The sequence below is a fragment of the Eretmochelys imbricata genome, chromosome 21, assembly GCF_965152235.1.
Source record: "Eretmochelys imbricata isolate rEreImb1 chromosome 21, rEreImb1.hap1, whole genome shotgun sequence".
In the NCBI taxonomy this organism is placed as follows: domain Eukaryota; kingdom Metazoa; phylum Chordata; order Testudines; family Cheloniidae; genus Eretmochelys; species Eretmochelys imbricata.
In genome coordinates this window covers 11167385-11189241 of record NC_135592.1, presented here as the reverse complement: position 1 = coordinate 11189241, position 21857 = coordinate 11167385, and the positions used below count along the sequence as shown (strand labels likewise).

The 21857-nt window shown below is 45.0% G+C and overlaps 2 protein-coding genes across 11 annotated transcripts in view; one reads left to right on the top strand and one right to left on the bottom strand.

Moving 5' to 3' along the window:
- Window positions 1–547: 547 nt before the first annotated feature.
- On the top strand, window positions 548–13878 carry TCP11 (t-complex 11). 3 transcript variants are annotated; one of them, XM_077839468.1, is made up of 10 exons: window positions 548–581; window positions 898–1049; window positions 4586–4718; window positions 6410–6530; window positions 7896–8116; window positions 9199–9335; window positions 10761–10981; window positions 11417–11601; window positions 12013–12176; window positions 12887–13878. In XM_077839468.1, exons 2-10 carry the CDS (start codon window positions 908–910, stop codon window positions 13105–13107), a joined length of 1545 nt encoding a protein of 514 aa, XP_077695594.1. In that variant the 5' UTR covers window positions 548–581; window positions 898–907; the 3' UTR covers window positions 13108–13878. The 3 variants fall into 3 exon arrangements, with proteins under 3 accessions (XP_077695594.1, XP_077695595.1, XP_077695596.1); XM_077839469.1 differs by lacking the exon at window positions 548–581 and having other exon boundaries at window positions 986–1049; window positions 4590–4718; XM_077839470.1 differs by lacking the exons at window positions 548–581; window positions 898–1049; window positions 6410–6530 and having other exon boundaries at window positions 4684–4718.
- The window catches only part of ANKS1A (ankyrin repeat and sterile alpha motif domain containing 1A), a 155982-nt gene continuing 147993 nt past the window's right edge, over window positions 13869–21857 (bottom strand). For 6 of the 8 annotated variants that reach the window (XM_077839460.1, XM_077839463.1, XM_077839462.1 and 3 more), the window contains one exon: window positions 13869–20923. In XM_077839460.1, the coding sequence (XP_077695586.1) occupies window positions 20804–20923 (120 nt within the window). In that variant the 3' untranslated portion in view covers window positions 13869–20803. The remainder of the gene's footprint in view (window positions 20924–21857) is intronic. The other 2 variants (XM_077839461.1, XM_077839464.1) reach the window with 1 other exon arrangement.

The window sequence follows — 21857 nt, the reverse complement described above, 5'->3', positions numbered from 1 at the left end:
TAATTTTATAAGGAAAAAATAGTTCCAACGGGAGCGTAGTGCTGGAATAACTGTCTCGCCAGAAGCCAAGGGTAATTCATGCTTTATCTCTTAGCATGGGAGCTGGCTCCTCTAGGTGGCTTTTAAATGGAGGCGAGTTTGTGTGGTGGGCCCATCCCTATTTCTCTGGGGTTAGTTCAGTCCTCAAAAGAGCGTGTTATGGTTCGCGATGCGGAGCAGCCCATTTATCACAGAGAAGCGGGGGTGGGCGGATTATAAAATCTCATTCAGAGAGGGATCCCAAAGCAGTAGAACACGGTGGCTTAGGTTTTGTCGGCGCCCTGACGGGGAGGAGTCTCCCTGAGAACCGTCTGCAGCCCCCACGGGTGTACAGAGGTAGAGCCTCTTCCCCCCCCCCACGCGCTGGCAGTTGGTTCGGCCCAATTTGAAGCTGGGAGCGGGCGCTCACTGAAGCAACGGCAGCAGTGGTTCCGTGAGGGGGCTCGAGAGCGGCCGGGAAGCCCCGTGTCTCGTCACCACCGACTGGCCCGGGCCTGGCCCTGGCCGCGGCCCTTCACCACCGGCCAGGCCCTCCGGGGAAGGTGAGGGGCCGCTTCTCCACCCCTCGCTGGCCCCCGCTGAGGCACGGGGCCGTTGAACGGCTCCCCCCGCCCCGGGGTCTTGCCCCGCCCCCCACCTGCCTCGGTGTCTTTCTCCGCCGCCGCCCCGTCTCCCCCCTACCCCCGCCTCGTGCCCAGGCTCCCCCCTGGGCCTGGCTCCCCCCTGCGGGCCCAGCCTGATTCATTTCACGGCCCCCTCCCTTGACTAGAAGCGTGGCCGGCTTGGGCCTGAGGGGCCTGGGTTGACGCCGCCTCTGCTCCCGGCCTTTCTAACCCTCTGTCTCCTCCCGACCTGCAGGAGGAACAAGATGCCTAACCCCGGAGAGAAGGCACCCCCCAGTGACTGCAGTGACCCAGAGAGCATGCCCTGTAGGCCCAGGAGAGCGAGGCAGGCCCAGGAGAGCCATGATGGGGATGTGCCCAGCCTCTGCCCACCACGGCTGCCAGCGTGTACGTCCGCCTCCGGTTATGCTAGAAAAGTCTGGTCTCTACCGTCCTCACACGGTTCAGTGCAAACAGTGGTTTAACCAGGGATGACAGGGATTTGCGGAGAGCTTTGAAAGAGAGCCCTTGGGTTTGGAAGGGACCTGTAGTGGGCTCATGCCATCCCACTGCTTCCAGGCAGGGTTGATTTTTACTAAACTAGGGTTGAGAGATGTCCAGTCTCTGCCTCAGATGTGGAGGCTACAAACTGCTCTTGGCAGCTTGAACCATTGCTGACCTGATTTTAGACTAAATTCTGCAGTGGCTCTTTTTCTGTGTTTTAATAATGTTATGACTGGGCATCATGCACAGTACTGTAATGTGCTGAAGTGGTGCTACGGGGCAGAAAACGTACACATCTTTAACTGTTCTGCTAATGTTCTTAACTTGGTGACGTGGAATCCTAGGCTCCACATCCCATCCCACTATTAACCTTGTTGGAGAATAGACATCGCAATTTTTTGCAAAGATCACCCCAGATCAAAGTCTTACACTTCCCATCAGCTGTACCAAATATTCCTCTCACACTTCATGCCCTAAAGTGCCTTATCTGTTCCTTCAGAGGCTTCTTTAGAGCATGTTTCCACTAAACCTCTTTCATTTTCTGCCATGAAGTGATTTTTTTTTTTTAAGTTAGTCAAAATTCAGTACAATCTTTACTGCACTGTGACTCTCAATTGTAGTGTGTCTGAACTGTGAACTCTGGGGCCGGGATAACATCCTCTGTCTTGTACAGCTTTCAATAAATGACAGGTGATGTTTTTCAATGGTCACTAGATGTCGCTCTTATTTCACATGATACAAAAAGAGGTGGATTTATCTGGTATGAAAGGAAAGAGGGGCTCATCAAAACTATGAATCTGGGTTTTAGTCAATTCACAGCTTGAATTCTTTCTCACATGAGTTGAATTGTAACTTTGGGAGAGCTTATACATCATTTTCTGTATATGCAAAAAGAAAAGGAGTACTTGTGGCACCTTAGAGACTAACCAATTTATTTGAGCATGAGCTTTCGTGAGCTACAGCTCACTTCATCGGATGCATACCGTGGAAACTGCAGCAGACTTTATATATACACAGAGAATATGAAACAATACCTCCTCCCACCCCACTGTCCTGCTGGTAATAGCTTATGCATCAACTTAGATAAACAGTGGTGCAGCTTAAGAATTCCACCTGTCTAAAAGATCAGTAAATTCCGTTACACAGTTCAGTGGAACTAAAATCAGAAAAAAATTCAAATGTTCCCTTCCTGTAGCACAGGGGTCTTTAGTAGTTTTTATCCAACAAAGATTTAAGCTAGCTAGGGACTTCATAGGCAGCTATAGTGCACTGTCTTAGGCCAGTAAGAATGCAAATATATATATGATTCTTTGCAGGACTGGGCTTTATATGACTGACATTCCATAACATACAACGTGCTATTATCCCTTCTTCACACAACCCTCTTCTCTAAGTTAGATTGTAATCTGTTCAGAGAGGGGACATGTCATTTTACCATACCCTCTTCTACACCCGTTACGGTGTATACTATTTCCTTCATCTTGCTTTGGTGTGGGATAATCAATTCAAACTCATTTAGCAATTGTTCTGTTTCTCTGCCTTGCTGAGGAAGGTTCTCTACACCCAGCTTTCTAAATTATCCTGTATTGATCTTTCATATATAACTGCTAGTGTCCTGATCCATTTTTCCACTTGCTGGTCAAGAACTTTCTAGGACTTTTTATTTCCACTCACACACATAAATGATGTTATCCAGTATATGGATGATAGATGCTTCCATAATGAAAGTATATCAGATACAGGCTTCATTGGCATGGGTTATCTAGTTATCTCTAAGTTCTCTCATTATTTTAGACTTAAACTATAGCATAAATGAGCATCTTTTTCAAACTCTGGGTTTGCTTGGCATGTAAAATAGTTACAAGATTAATTAACTCCACTAATTAGTCCTGATTTGTAGTATCATAGCCCTAGAGACTGCAACCAGATTAAGGGGAGGGCATGGAGCTAAGCACCCTGTACAGACATATAATAAATCCTTCCTATCCCTAAGTGCTTACAATCCTAAACCACTCTCTTGAATCTGTTCCACAGAGGCAGACCCTTGTGCCTTTGCAGAGCCCTATTGATTTCAGGCTTAAGTGGTCTACATACACAGATCAGACTGCAGAATGGGGGCTAAGGTTTCAAAAATAACAAGAGGGTGAGTCACCCAAGAGGAGGATATGAAGGCAAGCCTATAGCACTGTTAGAATCTATAATTCCAACATGTGACTCTCTGCTGTCTCATTCCTATTCTGTACTGACTTTGGTGTCCTCTGCAACTTGTAAATTGTTCTCCCACTTTATGGCTATTAAGCTAGGCCATATGGCACCATATTTTCACCCCACTTCTCTCCCGTAACTTAATTAGTAAGTTTCACCTGTAATTTTTCCTGTTGCTCCAGAATGTAGAAAACATAGATAATAGTCCCACAACTGATGATTTTCATGAGATTCTGAAATGATTGTTGCAGTATAAAATCAGTAGTTCGTCAGCTAATATTTCCAAACATGTCTAGGAGATTACACATACCTAGGGAGTCAGAAGACATGAGTTTTATTTCCAGCTCTGCCACTGACTCTGTGTTTGTGTTCAGGCACTTAGCTTCTTTGAGTCTCAGTTACTCTGTCTGAAAAATGCATCTGTCATGCGTTGGAAGGTCTATATTACAAATACTTGAGAGGAAGAGAGCTAATTCCTTTTTACCTAACTTATTTAGTCTTAAAATGGTAAAAATGTGAAATTCTTCTTCAGAATACGTCTTCCTGGTATCTTTACACTGGAAAGGATGCTATTAAAATAACTTACAAGACTTGTACTCATTTCACTGTTCACTTTAAAAACAGAACAAGGTAGAGAGACATTAAGTAGTTGCATAATTATTCTGGAGATCATTAAGAGGTTAAAGCCTAGGTATGAGAACATGTCAAAAGTAATAGAACCAAGTATGAACTGATAAATCTTTTATACAATCCATTTTTATTCAGCTCATTCAATGAGCAGTCTTACATTGCTTTTGAAGACCATTTTAATTTGAACAATTATTTCATATATTGGCGTTACCAGTAACCACAGATTGATATTTTAAATTGATTTTGAGACCCAAACTTGCTTCCATTGAAGCGAATGGAAGTTTAGCTAATGATTTCACTGGGAGAGGATTGGGCTCTTGCTTTTGACCATTAATGAAATTTAATCTTCCATTGTTTAGACACAGAAACCAAAGTGATCAGTTTTACTTTTGTCGGGGTCAGCATTTCTTCTTCAGCTGGGAGCATAATGTTGTTTCTCATATTCTGAGGGGAATGTTTTAACCTCATCCTACATACACAGGTTTTCATTCATTTTACATTTCCATATTAAATTTTGTAAAACCTTTTAGATTTATTAAATGTTCCATCTAAGACTGTAGTTGATCATGATAAAGAACTAGGTCTCATTAATTTCCTTTCTGCAGCCAGCCCTCCACAAGTTCTTTCCATGGCAGAACTACTAGAAACAGCACAAGAGGTTTCCAGAATGACCATTGCACATGAGATTGTGGTGAACCGTGACTTCAGATTGCAAGAGGTCAACTTCTCACCAAACAGGTTTGCTACACTCCTCTTTGTTTTTTTCCTCTTACCTGAGGTTGCAGATTATATGGCTGGGAGGGGAGGATTTGGAGGGATATGGCTGTTGAAAGTATGTGGAAACTACAAAGGAAAAGAAAGTGGATTTTGGGGGCAGGGGTGGGGGACTGGTGCTATATGACATGTTTTTTTCAAGTTTATTTTTCCCTTGGAACTATGGTGAATGCCAAGTCTGGTCATCTTTGAATTTAATGGAGCACTCAGAGATTTCAGAGGTGTAGACAGTGACCTTTTCTTAAGTATTAATCAAAGTAACAGAGATGTAAAATCTTTAGCAAAGATCTTCTCTCAGCAATCTGCATTGTAGCTGCAAACTTCCTGAGTCCTATCTGAATGCCTTAACCTTAATCCTTCCTGGTGCTGTACAAAAAGAGGCTCTGTAGAAAGGTATCTTGCGAATATTGTATGGTCTTGTCGATCTTCTCTGAGGATAAGAGTAGTGGTTGGGGGAATCTGAAGGGAGTTATCTGCATCTATTGCAGGTTGGCTAAACATCACATTCTTCTGAAGCAGGGTGGGCTGCCTCTGAACTATTGCTAAGTGGTAGAAAAGTAAGACTAAGGTTTGTCTACACTTACATACATGTGTAGAGTACACACACTGCATGCACAGCTAGCATGGGTATAAATAGCAGTGTAGAGGGTGAAGTGCTGCTTAGATGAGTAAATACATGCCTGAGTTCTTAGGCCCTACTAAATTCACATTTCATTATGGTTAATTTCACAGATATAGGATTTGAAAATTGGTAAATTTCACCTTTTCAGATGTTTAAATCTGAAATTTCAGTGTTGTAACTGTGTGGGTCCCAACCCAAAAGGGTATTTTTTGAAGGGAAGGGTGGGGGGTCGTCACAAACCTGTTTTGGGAGGATCATGGGATTGCAACCCTCACTTCTGTGCTGCTTTCAGAGCTGGACTCTGAAGGCAGCAACTGTGGAGCTTTCTGCAGCCGCAGGAGGTTCCCAGAGGTGGAGGTGGGTCTGAACTCCACCCAAGAGCAGCTGTGTAGGGGATGGAAGTCTTTCTCCTCCCCAGCCCAGCGGGAGCTAGGAGCCCCCTCACTGGGGTGCTCTTAGCAGCAGGGGGAGATCAGATTTCACAGAGTAGGGTTTATTTCACTGTCTGTGATGTGTTTTTCATGGCTGTGAAATTGGTAGGGCCCTAGTTATGTACCCTACCTACATGGCTCTGTGCACAGTGAGACAGTGCTGCTCAGTGTCCCGTTGCTGGAGCCTTTCCCTTCTACAGGGAAAGACTCTGGCAGCTCCTCCTTGCCAGAACTTTTCCCTGCTACCTCAGCCTTTTATTGGCACATGCAGCTATGGAACAGTATGGACATAGCCTGCTTTCCACTGTGGTGTGTAGCTACACATACCTTACACACCAACCCCAGTGTAGACAAGGCCAAAGTATGTTTGGTTTTGGTGAAAAGAGATGGCTGGGTAGGAACCATATTTGGGAGAACTATGGAATGTAGGTTGATAGAGGTTCCCATAGGAGGGAGAGTGGTGAGGCATGTTGCTTCCAACATGAGAATAAAAGTTCAAAGCAAATGCAGAGAAGTCCAAGTGGGGGCATGGCCCCTCCATAATGATAGGTGTGAGATGGCTGAATGTTAATAATAGTTACTTGTTCCCCCTCCCCACTCAGCTTGGAAAGCCGAGTGAAGAAGACATTGCACAAAGCTTTCTGGGACAGTGTAAAAGAACAGCTCTCTACTAGTCCACCAGACTACACGCATGTGATCCAACTGCTACGGGAAATTAAAGAGGTGAGCAGTTCGTGAGATAGGACAGCCAGCTTAGAGCTAGACCTCTGTTAGTGATGTACATCTAAGCCTTGCCTTGCCTTGTGGCCACACATTAGACCCGAAGCATGAGAGAGTGGAATTCACAGCGAGGAAGAGTAAATACTAGGCCCAACCTTCTAGATCCTGTCTGTAAGACTGTCCCCTGGACCCAGGGTCCCACACACAAATCAACTACATGGCTCCTCATACCTTTCAGGTGTAAGAATCAGTATGGACATAATTGATCATAGATATTACTTAAATCTCTGTGCTACACTGATGCAGTGGTTTCTTGAGCAGGAGCCGATCCACAATCTGCTTAAGGATGGCTAGTGTCTTGGTCCGCTTCAGTCTCATTAGTATTGAACCCACTGGTTTTCACCAGACAGCAGAAGGCTAGCTCACAGGTGGTAGGACAACTATCACGTATTCCTCTTTTTTTACATTCTCTGTTCCTGCCCCAAGGATAGCTGTATTCCTTAATACTTGGCGACCTCTTCTCCCTTAAACTTGCAACTGAACCCCATCATTCCTTCTTAGTGGACCCAAACCCTCTCTTCAGTACAGCAGATTTAGGCTCTAAGAAAGGTAGAAGATGTCTGTTAATAGGATTGTAGACGGAACACATACTTCCTGAATTAAAAATTAATTAGATGGGTTTGATTTTATTAAAACCTTACTTGTTGTTACAAGGCTTCTTAAATAAAGAAGGCTGAGAGAGAGACATACGAAGTAAAGTGAGAAAATGCCTTGGCCTGAAAATCCTCCCTAGGCCAACAGTGACTGTGCCCTGCTGTGCATATAGTCTTTACTATCTATAAACTCCTCAAGTTTATGTATGAAGAAATCCCTTTCCAGGGCTAGTCATATAAGCATCTGTCTTTAATGCACACAACATATTAGAACAGGAGCTAAGTGTTTAAAACTAACAGTCATACCTATCTGCAGAGCCCCACAGCAACATCTAACATACTTGCCTGACCTGGCCCATACCTCTCCTCTTTTATAGTCCTGAGAGGCAGCTGCCTTCCCAGAAAGCCATCCCGCAGGGCACTAAAAACTATCCCTGCTATAAAGGAAAGAATAGGGACCACACATTATTTAGGGGCTGATATATGGTCATATAGCATCTTCTGTGTACACCTCTTAAGGGAGCAATTAGGAACAAACATTCCCTTATAGCTACTAGGGGGGGCCCCTAAGTTTCAATGTGCTTAGTAGTCACCTGAGTCCTCATTCCTATAAGGCCAGCCTTTGATTCTTGCTGTGCAGCTCCTGGTGAGCTGCAGGGTTCCTAGGTTTGAACAAAAACAGACTCTTCTCTCTTTGACTTTCTCCTTGGGGCAGACCATACTGTCGCTGTTGCTGCCACGGCACAGCCGACTGCGGAACCAGATTGAAGAAGCCCTGGATATGGAGCTGATCAGACAGGAGGCTGAGCATGGGGCTCTGGACATCCCCAATCTCACCACGTACATTCTAGGTACAATGGCGATGCTGTGTGCACCTGTCCGAGATGAGGAAGTACAGAGACTACAGGGTGTGAGAGACCCAGTTCAGCTGCTCAGGTGGGTGACACAGGTGGGCCTCCCATAAACCAGCATATCCTCAATCAGTGATATGTTGTGGCAGGGAAATCTACTGCCTCCTGCCCAATAATCATATCACATCTGGACTCCTGATACACTGAGCCTCAGCTTGTCATTGCTGGTAGTTTGAGTTTCTGAATAATGAAAATTGGATTAAATTGTTCAGGGGAATGGAAAATCCAGTGTGAAATGAACTTGAGGCTCAGTCTGGTTCGTAGGGGACATATGTCCCTCTCACAAAAACTTCCATCCTAACTGGCACTGAATAACACCACTACCCCTCCAACCCATCCATGACAGTCATACCAGAAGGGAATGAACTATAGTGCCTGATTTCTCTTCTGTTTATCTAGGTTCTTACATGGCCTTATCACAAGATCATCTGAGTGCCTCCCAGCTATTTAAAAGTAGTAGTTTCTTTCCCTTCATGCTGTGAAGGAGAAATGACTAATTATCTGTGTGAGAGAGAGACTGAAGAACCTAAGTCTCAGCAATGGACTTTGCATTTAGTTGTGCAGTGAGCCCACTGATCTTTCTTCTTGCAGTAATGAGTCCATAGGTTGGGTCCATGTCCTGTCTTCTGTACTCATAAGCCTATCCCACTGCTGGATAATTTCATTGTTTCGGTGGAACATAGCTGTTGTGGGAGGTCATGGTCTCTTCTGACCCTTCTGGTGGTCTCTAGATCAGGGTAGAGACAGCATGGAGGAACACTGAAGTAGCTTGTACGTCCCCTATTGTACTAGTTCTGAGGCTAAGTAAGATGGTCTCGGGGGCATGCAATGTGGTACCATTCCCCAGCACAAAACCCAGATTTTTAAAGAGTCCCTGCTGCATGAAAAGGAAGCCACTGGGTAGTGTGTGGGGCTGGATTGGGCTGCTAGTGAGTTCAGGACGTGAGTACTGACTCCCCCTGCACTTGGAATGCCCAGCACTGAAGACTGGGTCTCTGTGGCTAACTCGACATTGGTGAAACTTGCCTCTAGGTAGCTGGGGCAATCTGACTTCAGTGAGCCACTTGCGGTGATACTTTTTTCCTTTTGTCCTCTTATTCACCCCAGGGAGATTGTCCGGGTGCTAGACCTGATGAAAATGGACATGGTGAATTTTACCATCCAGAGCCTCCGGCCCCACCTGCAGGATCACTCTGTCCAATATGAGCAGAAGAAATTCCAGGAGCTCCTTGCCAAGCTGCCCAGTGAGCGTGTGGGGAAGGAGAGAGAAGGTGCAGGGGTGTGCTGGGTCATCATCAAGAATACTTATAGAAGGATTGAGAATACTGAGCACCAACACAGGGCGACATAGGTCCAGAGTACAGCAGGTGGGAAAGGGATCTTACTCAGGGGCTGCAGGGATATCATTTTCCATGATAGACAGACCTCACCCACAAGGGGACAGATTCAGCAGAGGAGTCAAGGGTTGGTGGGTTTAGAGCATGAGCTTATCCTTGGCAAGGGTCTCTTGGCACATGGAGTGTGTGGTGTAGGGAGGCTTGTGTCAGATGGCTGTGTTGTAGCAGCCCTATGGAGAAACCAGTCTTCCTAACAGCTTACTCACGCATTTAAAGTGTGCACATACAATTTTAAGCATTCATTTTAAAGCAAGTATTTCTGTTAATGGGACATTGGTTATTTTCCTCTCTTTACTACTGTGGAATAATGTACACAAATAGGATTATCTGCTGCTTAGTTCATCTCCAGTTACTTTCTTTCCCACCTGAAACTGGTCTTCTGTTTGACATCAGCCAATGGTGCAGACATTCTGCTGGTAGCAGATACTAGCTTCAGGTGCAGGGTAAACAGGAGCAGCAGATAGAAACAGAGCTGTTAAGGTCTTCCATCCAAATTTGTATTAGTAACAAGATGGAAAGACAAAACTGTCAAATGTTAATTTAAGGAGATGTGCTTCTAACTAGGGGATGGATTGGTAGTTAGAGCACTAGCCGGAAGTCAGGACACCAGGGTTCTAGTCCAAACTTGCTCACAGACTTGCCTTGTAAAAGAGAGCAAGATATTTAATCTACTTCAGTTTCTTCCTGCATAAAATAGAGAAAATAGCCATGGCAGGGGATGTTGTGAGATTTCATTAAAGTGTATAAAAGGCTTTGAGAGCCTCAGAGGAAAGGGCAAAATGTTAAACAGACCTGTAGTCACCCTTGGCAGAGCATTCTAGGAGGTTTTTTGTGGATGCTTAAATCAAAGCCAAGCTATCCCAGACAAAGAGCAACATTTTACTGCTCCCTGTACCAGATTTGCTGGCTTGCAGCAGAGCTGGTCTGGTTTTGTTAGAGGTGTTTCACCATATGTGCTGTAATAGTTCCCAGCCCTCTGCACATTATAAAACTTGGCTGAGACCAGCCCTGAACATGCCTCTCTTCAGTTCCACTGCTACTGGGCCAACATCACTGTCCTGACAATGACATGGCTGTGTCCTATGAGAATGAGCCTGACTCTGAAGCTTCAACAGGTGTCAGTCACTTCTAAAGTACCAGGGGCCAGCACGAGACATACTGTCTTTTCAGAGTAGAGTGTAGTGTAGTACAGTGAGTGAAAACAGTTCCTTCACCATTCAACTTGCTCAGTCTGATTTTTCCTGCAAACCTCTCTCCATAATCTTATTCCAGACAGCCTGGATCATACAACTGAGTGGTTACACAAAGCAGCAGCAGAAGTCTCTGCATCTTCTCTGTCATCCCCATCCCATCCTGAGGTCCATGGATCACCTGTTCCACTTTCACTGGGGGCTGGCAGCAGGAGCTCAGCTATACCAAGTCCCATGTCTGTGTTAAACCAGGGATACATGAATCTACTCCACTGGGAGCCAGGCACAGAGAACTACCCTGAGGTAGGACTGCTCTGCCCCTTTGACATGGCAGTTAGAACTGGCCTAAAGTACAAGCAAAATAAAGAGGTGCTTGGGCCCTGAATCCTATGCAACCTCTACAGCAGGAGCCGGCTTTGTCTCTGGGCTAGGCAACAGGACTGCAAGGGGAGACCATAGCTCTCTGCTGGATTCCCTATCCCTTTTTGGCAGTGAAAGCTGCTAGCTTGTGGCTTATTTCTCCTCTTCTGTTAGGCTGGGTCCCCTGCAAAACATAAGGCCTTTCCTGCTTCTGGGATCAGTTTGATCAGTGGTTCACACCCTTCTCTATAGGGGAGACCTCTCTCCTTATCTATACAGAAAAGGAAGGGCAGTTGCGATTCTCCAGCTTAAGAAGCCCCCTGCTTGGTGAGCACAGCTCTCCCCATGCTCACAAGGCGATTTAATCTTTCTTTGCAGACTCTGTTGATGGACAAAGCCCGGCTGCAGGAGGTACAGTTGCAAGTGAATCAGCTAACAATCATAGCTGCAGTCCTGCTGGTGTCCAGCAGTGTGTGTGGAAGTGCCTTGTTCAGCTCGCCTGGGTTTGTAGATAGGCTGAAATGGATAACAAAGGCCCTCTTGGAAGGGCTCCCTCACACAAGGTTGGTTGCTTTACCATTATCTTTTCCAGAGGGAAACAGGTGCTGGTTGGGAATGAGAAGAGCTGCAGGAATCTGCTCTGGAACTCAGAGGAGAGTTAAAATCCAAATAAGGGCCAGGGCTTCTGGCTGGGGGAGGAGTTTCCAGCTGGGAACTAATCCCCTAGAACTGGTGACTCACTAGTTAATGGGGAACTGGTGATACTGATCATTCTGATCACAGTAACAGGCACTAGGGCAGCTTAGTTCAGGGGACACCAAATGAGTAGGGCTGGTTGTCTGCCTTATGTTGCCATCATGATGATCCTGGCTACAAGTTTGTGGAGGGAATTTCCTAGCTGTTCGACCCTCTCCCTGCTGTAAAGCAAAGGTGAGGAGCAGCCCAGGAATATAGAACATGCCTCTGTGATTTAGGTTTCAAGAAGCTTTGCTGGACATCAGCAATCATGTGCACCAGGAAGTTAGTGAGTGGCTCTTGCAACTGGGTTACCCTGCTTTCACAGATGACAAATCTGCTTCCCTTAAAGGCCAGATAAGGAGCATTGCAGAGGAGGACAATGCAGTGCGGAGCATAATTGGTGAGTCCCTGAATAAATGCCTAATGTGCTGGCTTTTTACTTTAAAAATGAGACCACCCTACATCTTTATCTACAATCTAGGCTGGGCCTTAGAGTGAAGTCCTTTCCCAGGACTGGTCACGCATAGGCAACCACCATGCAAGGTGCACCTGATGCTAGATGTGAGTGTGAAGGTCAGTCTTTGGCCTCTTTGCTCAGACTGCCACAAGGTTGGGTACCTAATGCCCCTAGATTGAGATCCTCACTCCTTCTCCAGAAGTCAAACAATAACAATCAAGCAGTGAAATACTCTATATGCCAGTACACCCCATCTCAAAGCACTTTACAAAAGCAGGGTCATCCCTCTTTTACAGATGGAGAAACTGAGGCACAGTGACTTAGGAGACCTGCATTCAATTGCTGGCTCTGCAACCGAGTCTCAGTTCAGTGCTCTATCCACTAGCCCCCCACAGTAATATGTAAATTACCAAGATATTTCAAACTAAGGCTGAAGTCTTTCCCCACTGATTAGTGCTGTTGCAGTTATTGCATTTAAGCACAATCTTAAATTCCATGGTGCGTTCTGACATCTGCTACACACTTGAATTTTTTTATACTAGAATGATTTCTCTTCAGAGCTGTTGCTGAGCTGATAGGGTCTCCAACTGTCATGTGTTCACTCTTCCCTTAGTGACTGACTGCTGTCACACCCTCTCTTTTTGTACCTACAGAGCAGCGGATTCATTCATTTCTCAGCCTTCATCTGTCTCCGAGTGCCCAGAACTCTCACAGTCTCCCAAAAGGCCTTGCTCCAATTCAGGAAGAACTGCTGGAAGTTGGCCACAGGTTTGGCAGCATGATTCATCACAACAGGCAGGTGTATGGACCCTACTACCTGGGAATTCTAAAAAAAGTTCTCCCAGAGCCAGAAGCAGGAATAGATTCTTTCTAACCCTCACAGAAAGAACCACATGCACTGGGGACAGAGGACTCAGTTTTCAGAATCATGCTTTGGCTTGTGAAGTCTGTTGCAGCCAAGGAAACAGCTGTCCTGTTCTGGGGGACAGCAGCAGCATCCAAAGCACTTCTGCAGCTGGCAACAATTACATAAATACCAACTGCCAATTCCCCATTTGTCTGAATAAACCTTTAAACTAAAAAACAAAAATTGCTCTTTTTTCCCATACCTGCCATTAGTTGGTCTCATTAGTTGGAGGGGCAGTGAAATGTTGAATAAATATGGCAAGATGGATTTCATAATGCTGTAATGTATCCTGTGAATTTGAACCCTGATTTTTCCTGCATTGGCATTAAGTGGTTTTAGCAGAGGATAGGGGATTTGATTAAGATCCTTTGTGTTAAAAATGACAGAGCTTAGTTTCTAATGTAACTGATATACGCTTCAGGGTTAACTTTAAAATCTGACTTACTTCATATGTGCCATCGACACTACCTCAGGTTTTTAATCCCCGAAGGCAGTGGTTCCCCTGCAGGGCTGGGCCAGTTTGTTTACCTGCCTCAGCTGATTGCAGCTCCCATTGGCCTGGAGCAGCAAACTGAACTTGTTTTGGTTAAACAAGGGAAATATTTTATCCATCTGCAAGAACAGCCATTTTGGTTCCAGGCACCAGCCACTGCTTACTCCTTGACCAAATTTAAAAATGAAAATTAAAGACTTCCACACTATCTACATCACAGTAAACAAAGCAAAGGTGAGTGTCTGAGTTTATTTATTAATTCAGTCTGTTCTAAATTGTACAGTTATGAAAAACAACAAAACGACCACTGGAAGCCCAGAAATATTTACAATCTCGCCTTGTTGTAGTGAGGTCAGTCTATGTTGTTGCACAGATTGGTTATGTTTGGTACCACAAGATGTTTAAAATTCAGACAAATTCAAGCAGATTAACAATTGTATATACAGGAAAATAAAAGAAAATTCAAGTATCAAAATACAGAGACAGATTAAATAACATTTTTATTACAAATCAGTCCCACTGCCATACATCACAATTAGCAAAAAGGTCTACATTGCAAACTGAAGTTGACTGTTCTCTGCCATGTTGGGGAAATCTCAGGTTATTTTTCAAAAGACAAAATTTGAGTTAGCTCTCTCATTTCAAGCACATCAAATTGGCTTCTGGTTGTACAGATACCTCTAAATATGCCAATGTAGGATCTAAAAAGGAGCATGGAGTTGCAAACGGAGAGCTTGTTATAAAATGAAAAATCCTACTGCACTCAACTGATGTAAGCATAAGGGAAACCACAGAAATGCCTGCTGAACTCTGGAATGAGGGAGTGTTAATATAGCTGAGTCCAGGTCAGTTTCACAGCTCAAGAAATGGAGTTGCTCAAGGATACCATTTGGTGTCTGCTCTGTACATTGCAGCAGCCTCACAAAGGGCAGTGGTCCAGCTCAGCTTCCCCTCGAAACACACCCAAATACCTTTTTTTCTGCAAGGGGAATGGGGGGGTGCCTCAGATATCCAAATACCAACTTTCTTCTAAATTTAAAGGCAAAACTGAACAGCCGAGATTACCATTTTTTTTTTAAACAGGTACAGAATAGAATAGGATACAGCAGCTTGGAGCTGAATACATTAAATGACTGCACCCTCATTTTAAGAAGACAATTCAGCTATTAATATTAGTGTCTGTCTAGAGTTCTCAGCCTGGACCCATACCAAATACAAAGGGAGATTGCTCTAGAATACTGTCTATCCTTTGAAAAAGGGAAGGAAGTGGATCACAGGTTGGTAACAGAACTAGCTCAGAACTTTGAAAATTAATCACATTCAGAACCCAAAATTTAGGACACTTTCCTCCAGATACTGTGAATCCCTGTAGGAACACAAGAGCCTGACCAGTGCACAAATGGCGAAGTACTAAGAGATTGGGAGCCACCTGAACTCCTGAAAATATAGGCTGGGGTCTAGGAGGAGAGCCCTACCAGGCAAGTACCTTGAAAACATACGCTACTAAAGCTCAGCTCCTCTGCAATACGTATTCTGTGTCAAGGAGAAAACAAACACCTAGCAAGAGAACAGCAAAGGGGGTTGCTGAGTCACTGGAGACAACAGCAAGATTAGAGTCTTCATCACTACTTTTACTGCCAGCCAACCTCCAAAGCTCCTGCATCCAACAGAGAGCTATCCCTCCTCCAAAGCAGGGGTTCAATCTCTGCGAACAGACTTGTTGCTAACACACCGAATATTTACACTTACATCAGTATGAACTGCAACATAGGCATAAGAAGGAATGTTAAGTCTCCTAAAATTCACTCATTTTAAAAAACAGCTTGTTTTCCCGCTCACTAATCATTGACAGGTCTAGGCCCTGGGGATTGTTTGTTTCTCTCAGCACTCACCATCAACTGGAATGAGACTAAATTAAATCCTGACAGATACAGCAGCAACTGGAGTTAAAAACAAATAGTTAGGACACAAAGTTCTACTAAGCAGCAGGGCACCACCAAACCATCACACCTGCCTGAGACCAAAGCAATGGCATGGTGTCCCCTGTTTTTACATCTCAAGAACCAAGTCATGCCCATTTTACCATCTCTCCTTCCAACAAGGTCCTGATGGTCAGGGCACTGGAAAACAGGTCACACAACTGTCACAGCCAAAGCCACCATTAAATACTCAGGTAGTTTAAATGAAGCGTAATTACAAAGCACCTTCAAGATTGTGTTCTGTTTAAGAATGTGAGACTGCTTGGGACCAACCACCCTTAGACTGATTGAATTTATCATCAGGTATGGACTGTTTCAGTGTAATGCCCAGAATACAACTCCTTGTTGGTTCATATTCTGAAATACTGTTACACTAATGGTAATTCAATAATGAGCTAGTATCAAAGAAGTGTTAAATCACAACCAGACTTTAAAAACCCAACGCGGTAGCACATAACTGCATTTAAAAAACATGGCAGATGCAAGAGGGGGTATAGAAAGGAGCAAACTCTCCAGTTATTCAGTGTGATAAACTAATGGAAAGGAATCTAATTGTGTCCTCCTTACCATCAAAACATCAAGTATTGCAATGCAACAGTTCTCTAGTGAAAGCAGGCTTCGTACCATGGGTGATACCCAGCAATCATCACTAGGATTGTAACCCCTTTGCAGACAGTTTTCCTTAAATTATATCCATCTCCCATTTAGGCTTGGAGTGGCTTGAAAGAAAAGTGTATGAAAATCCATGCAGCTGAGTTTCAGAATCGGGAACAAAACTATTGCCAAAACCTTGGAATTGTTTTCTCCTGCTCACCAAGAACCGAGGTGAATTAAAGTACCATTAGACATACACACACTACCGCCATTGCTAAGACTTTTTACCGTACTCTTTGTAGGACAGGACAGTACCGTGGAATCTTAATTTACTAAGGGTTGTTCCAACCCAAAAAATTGCAACATGCTACATTTAAGTTGTGGATTTGTTTTGTTTCGTATCATTGCATGTAAAAAGAAAAAAATCTCTTTAAAAAAACATTTGTTGCAACAGACTAGAAAATAAGGTATCACTCCCTTGAGCTCAGAAGTCTCAAATCTCCTTTGCTAGAAATGCGTAGCTGCTTTTGTCAGCTGGTTGCTGGGATCCCTTTTCCCCCCTCAATTGTGGAAGCCCTTACTCGGCAGTCATGAACATATTCAGAGAGGCAGACACCAGTGCCGGGTGGAGATCTTCATCCTGTTGGGGTACCACTGCTTCTTAGGTCTCTGCCCCGTTACTACATTTCCATGGTAGCACACAGCTGCCTGCATATCAGCTTTCCAGAGGCAAACAGAACAGGGGACAACGTTAACAGAAAGGAAAAAATGCAATGAATAATTTCATGAGTCACGTTCAAACCAATGCTGGGGGGCGTGGGGGGGGGAAGGGAGGGGACAGAGGGGTGTGTGACCAAGCAGCGAGAAATAATAGAGCCACAAACTGGTGAGAGCTACAGGTGCACAGCACAAGCCCTCTGTTCAGACAGGGCTGCTGGGATCCCACCAAGGGTCAGAGGTCAGCACTAAAAAGGCACATGCACAACTAACCCTTTCTTTTTTTAAAAAGGGGCGCTGAGAACCCACGGAAGACACTGGCAGTTGCAAGGGCTCAGCCCCTCCGAAAATCGGATCTGTATGTGGGTAGCTGTAACTGATGATAAACTCAGACATAAAAGCACACCACCACTTGCATTCCTCATTGAGCATCTCCTCTGAACGACTGAAAAGAGGTTTCAGGGCGCCGTTCACAGCTTGCCAAACAATACGCAGCAGCCCGTAAAAATACCGCCGTATTCTACAGCAAGTGCCCAAACCACTACAGGTAACAGGAACACTGCAGTGTTCTGGGCATTCACTGTAGTATTTCTCTAGTTAAGGATTCTTTTGCCTAAGCATCTGTAATCCCTTACCACGGGGGCCAGGGGTGCATGACATGTTAAATCTACCTACAAGACTGAGGTTTTTATTCTTTGTGCTTTACAAAATATCTTCCTACCCTCCTTACTTGGATACTTACTAACCAGGTTGTTATTTCTGAACTCTGTTTGTCTTGTTAGGCCATGACCCTGAGGACTGGGAGGTCAGACTTGCTCCGAGGAAGGAGCTAGATAAAGATTTTGAAACACAAGATTCTAGTATAATTACTGGGCTGGAGGGGAGAAAGGGAAAGAAAAGACTGATGCAAAATCAATAGCCCATTAAAAAGTGATCCTTATTGGTTCTAATACACAACAAGTGAGGATCCAGGCTGAATTACCACATTTGGGGTGGTTGGTTGCTGCAGAGATTATGACATTTGAAGAAAACTCTTATAGACCTACTTTCTGTTCTGGACAATCCAGGTTGCATCAGTAAATGGGGTTTGCTTAAGATTCAAGAGCCAGTATGGACACACTGGGTGTGTCTAGAGATGGACATTTGGGGAGGAGAAGATGCGGGTTTTAAACTGTTCATGACGGACCATCACAAAGCAGAGGCAAGAATAGTGTGGGTAGTAGCTGTCCAGCTTCCTTCACAGCTCTCTTCCGACCACACCTTGATTGTCACCTGCAACTCCCCCACTGCTGATTCTCCTATGAGCGGATTCTGCTAATGGTGCAAAATAAATGATGTTGGTATGCTTGGAATTAGACTAGGATCAGACACATTTGTGATCTTTGTCCAGTGTGACAGCTGAAAGGCTGGTGTACTAACCCCTACTGTCCCACACAGCCAGGTGCTCCCATAGAAAGGAGCAGGTGGTTTTCAGTCTGACTTTAGAACGCTGGTCAGAATCCAAGGTGCAACCTCCCTTCTTGTGAGACTGGTATTTCATGTGGCAGGAGAGTGAGTGAAGCGGAGCATAGTGGGTTGTTGTCATAGGACGACTACTACGTGCTAGTCACATAATGCCTTTCCTTAGAGGCTCTCAAATTGCTTTGCAAACTGATTAAGCCTCACATCACCTCTGTGAGGGAGGGAGATATTATCCCCATTTGATAAAGGGGGAAACTGAGGCTAAGGGACGTGGTCACACAGCAAGTCAGTGACAGAACCAGGAGTTCCGACTCCTCAGTCTGTTTAATCACTGGACCATCCTTCCTCCTCAGTTTCATGCTATCAATGAGCCTTATACATTTGGCCCACTTTAATCAGGGCTGGCCATAAGCACAGCCTAGTCAGGAATTCACCAGGGCACCTCAGGAGAATAGAGCAGAACCTCAGAGTTACACATGCCTCAGGAAAGGAGATTGTCCGTAATGCTGAAATGTTGAACTTTGAACAAAACATGCTGGTTGTTCTTTCAAAAATTTACAGCTGAACACTGACTTAACTCCGCTTTGAAACTTTACAGTGCAGAAGAAAAATGCTGCTTTTAACCATCGTAATTTAAATGAAACAAGCATAGAAACAGTTTCCTTACCTTAGAGACTAACCAATGCTCAAATAAATTGGTTAGTCTCTAAAGGTGCCACAAGTCCTCCTTTTCTTTTTGCGAATACAGACTAACACGGCTGTTACTCTGAAACCTTTCCTTACCTTGTCAATTGTTTTTAAAAACTTTCCCTTCATTTTTGTAGTAGTTTACGTTTAAGACAGTACTATACTGCATTTACTTGTGTGTGTGTCTCTGCTGCTGCCTGATGGCATATTTCCGGTTCCAAATGAGTTGTGTGGTTGACTGGTCAGTTTCTAATTCTGGTGTTCATAACTCTGAGGCTCTACTGTATTTGTATCCGCATGGTCACTGGCTAACAAACTGCTTTATGGCACAGAGGCCACCCTCCAAACGAGGTCCCAGCTCTGCTCGGCCTGCACAGCAGCACGTGCTCTGTGGTTTCAGTTGTAAGGGGTCTGAGTCACATTTAGGAACTAAAGTAGCAGCCGTAGACAGATCTATCTAGCCAACCATGGGCTCAAAACTTTGCAGACAAGGAAATGAGGTGAACAGAAAGGGGGAGGTGTCTGCACTTAGGGTACCCAGGCACCTAGGGCCCTCCCTAAGGGTAATCCCATTGCCAAGGGATGGGGAAGTGGCAGATGTTTCAAGATCACTCTAGCCGTCATTGCACAGCATTTAATAGCCTTGTGATCTGCAGAAGACTTGTACTTTCTTCCTGCCCAAGGGAGAAATGGGATCAAAGTTAACATGCAGGAAACCTGCTGAACAGAGCAAAGTTCCCAGCTCCCCAGTCTGCTTTGGCCAGACAACAAATAGTCCACTCCCCACCCCACACCCAGTACAGGATTAGTCACATGTGCCTTTAAAAGCTTAAAGCATGTATAGTTCTAAAAGGGAGAACCAAGCTGGTAGCTCTCAAGCAGTTTGGTCGGTTTGAACAGAAGGGCCCTGCATCAAATCTGACAAGACAGGATGAAACCCCCACAATGACTTCAGTGGGGCAGCTGAGAAGCTGCTGCCAGGCGTTTCCTATATATACCAACCCTGATCTCTAAGAAGGGTCAATGTGCACAGTGAGAGCAACCGCTGTGTAAGCGGCCCAGACCGGCTCTCACGTTAGCTGTGCAATCAGGTTTGCAACTCTGAACTTCGGGGTGGGGTGGGGGGAAGAGATTGCACACAAGATCCATGCGAGGAAATCTAGTGAATGGGTTATTTGCAGACAGCATCACTCTGGTTAGTGTCGGTTCAGATGACAAGTAAAAAGAGGGGTAACAGTTCGCTGAAACAGTATACAGCTGTGGCTCAGTACAGAATCTAGAACGAGTGAGCGTGCGCACCTCGGAGACAAGAGGTCTATAGCAGTCCAAGGATAAGAACGTTAAATACAAAAAGGCCCAGGGAGTGTCATGTCGCCCCCAGAGATTCAATGCCGCAGCAAGGGGAAAAACATGAAATGGCAGGCGGCTTCCCGGATCCACATCTCAGACTCTCGCAGCTTCCAACCCTCTGCATCTCCCACCTCACAAGTATCTAACAGGTCATTCTCTCCGCATGTTACCCTTGTTTCCGAGTAAGGAGAATTCACAGTGTTCAGTAGTGATCAGATACAAAAGCTGTTTAGTCTACAGTATCCTAGTGCTGCTGCCTCTGATGGTGTAGCCCCTAGAGGTGGAGCTCAGTGCCAGCAGCTGGAGGGAGAGGGAGTTTAGAACAGCAGACAGATCAGATCGCAAAGGCACGGTTAGACTAGGTGGACACAGGGTTGCTTTTTTAGAAGATAGTGGTCTCATACTTAGTGCTGAGGGTCCTCTTAGAATCCTGTTTGGGTTCAACAACCCAGGAGACACTGGCATGAGACTGGGAGTCTTGGTCCACTTCAGATGGCTCCAGCTGGAAAATAGTGGAGGGAAAGAGTACAATAAGCAACTTGCTCACCTGGAAAGAGTCAGGCCAGAGCTGGAGACATTCAAAGAGCATTCAGCGAGAATGAGGGGCACCCCTAAGCTACCAACATACAATCATACAAACAAAACATGGAGGGAAGCAGCTCCTACGCTGAGACTGGCAAGGAACCCTGATCAGATTTGGCCAGGTCTTCAGGCTAAAATCAGAAACATCTGTACTATACTACCCGAGGCCCTGAGCCAATCCACCCAGAATTCTTTGTGGCTTGGGGCCCATCTAAGTATTTATTGACTGGGCCAGCCTGCCTAGTTTCACAAGTAACAGGAAAGCAGATGATCCTCCAGGGTGGGGACCCAGCTCCTGCAGGTAGATTTCTCCTTTTATCTGATTTGCTCCCCTGGCCAAAAGGACAGCTCTTCCTTCCCTCAGCCTCCTGATCTTCCAGTGCGATAGTGATGTTAATGGGCTCAGAAGCAGCATGTTCTGTGTTAGTGGGGCTGTCAAATATAAAGGGAAGGGTAAACACCTTTAAAATCCCACCGCTGCCACCATGTCAAGGTTCCTTCCCCACTCTCAACACTAGGGTACAGACGTGGGGACCTGCATGAAAACCTCCTAAGCTTACTTTTACCAGCTTAGGTTAAAACTTCCCCAAGGTACAAATTATTTTACCCTTTGCCCTTGGACTTTCGCTGCTACCACCAAACGTCTAACCGGTATTATTATTATTAGGAAAGAGCCCGTTTGGAAACGTCTTTCCCCCCAAAATCCTCCCTTACTTTTACACCACCTTTCCTGGGGAAGGCTTGATAAAAATCCTCACCAATTTGCATAGGTGACCACAGACCCAAACCCTTGCATCTTAAGAACAATGAAAAAAAGCATTCAGTTTCTTAAAAGAAGAATTTTAATAGAAGAA

What these genes read in the sequence shown, in the direction of transcription:
- TCP11 (XM_077839468.1), top strand. Translation starts at nt 908, where the DNA reads ATGCCTAACCCCGGAGAGAAGGCACCCCCCAGTGACTGCAGTGACCCA. An exon ending in GACCCAGTTCAGCTGCTCAG is followed by an intron (nt 8,117 to 9,198) that starts GTGGGTGACACA and finishes TATTCACCCCAG; the next exon opens with GGAGATTGTCCGGGTGCTAG. An exon ending in GCTCCTTGCCAAGCTGCCCA is followed by an intron (nt 9,336 to 10,760) that starts GTGAGCGTGTGG and finishes ATCTTATTCCAG; the next exon opens with ACAGCCTGGATCATACAACT.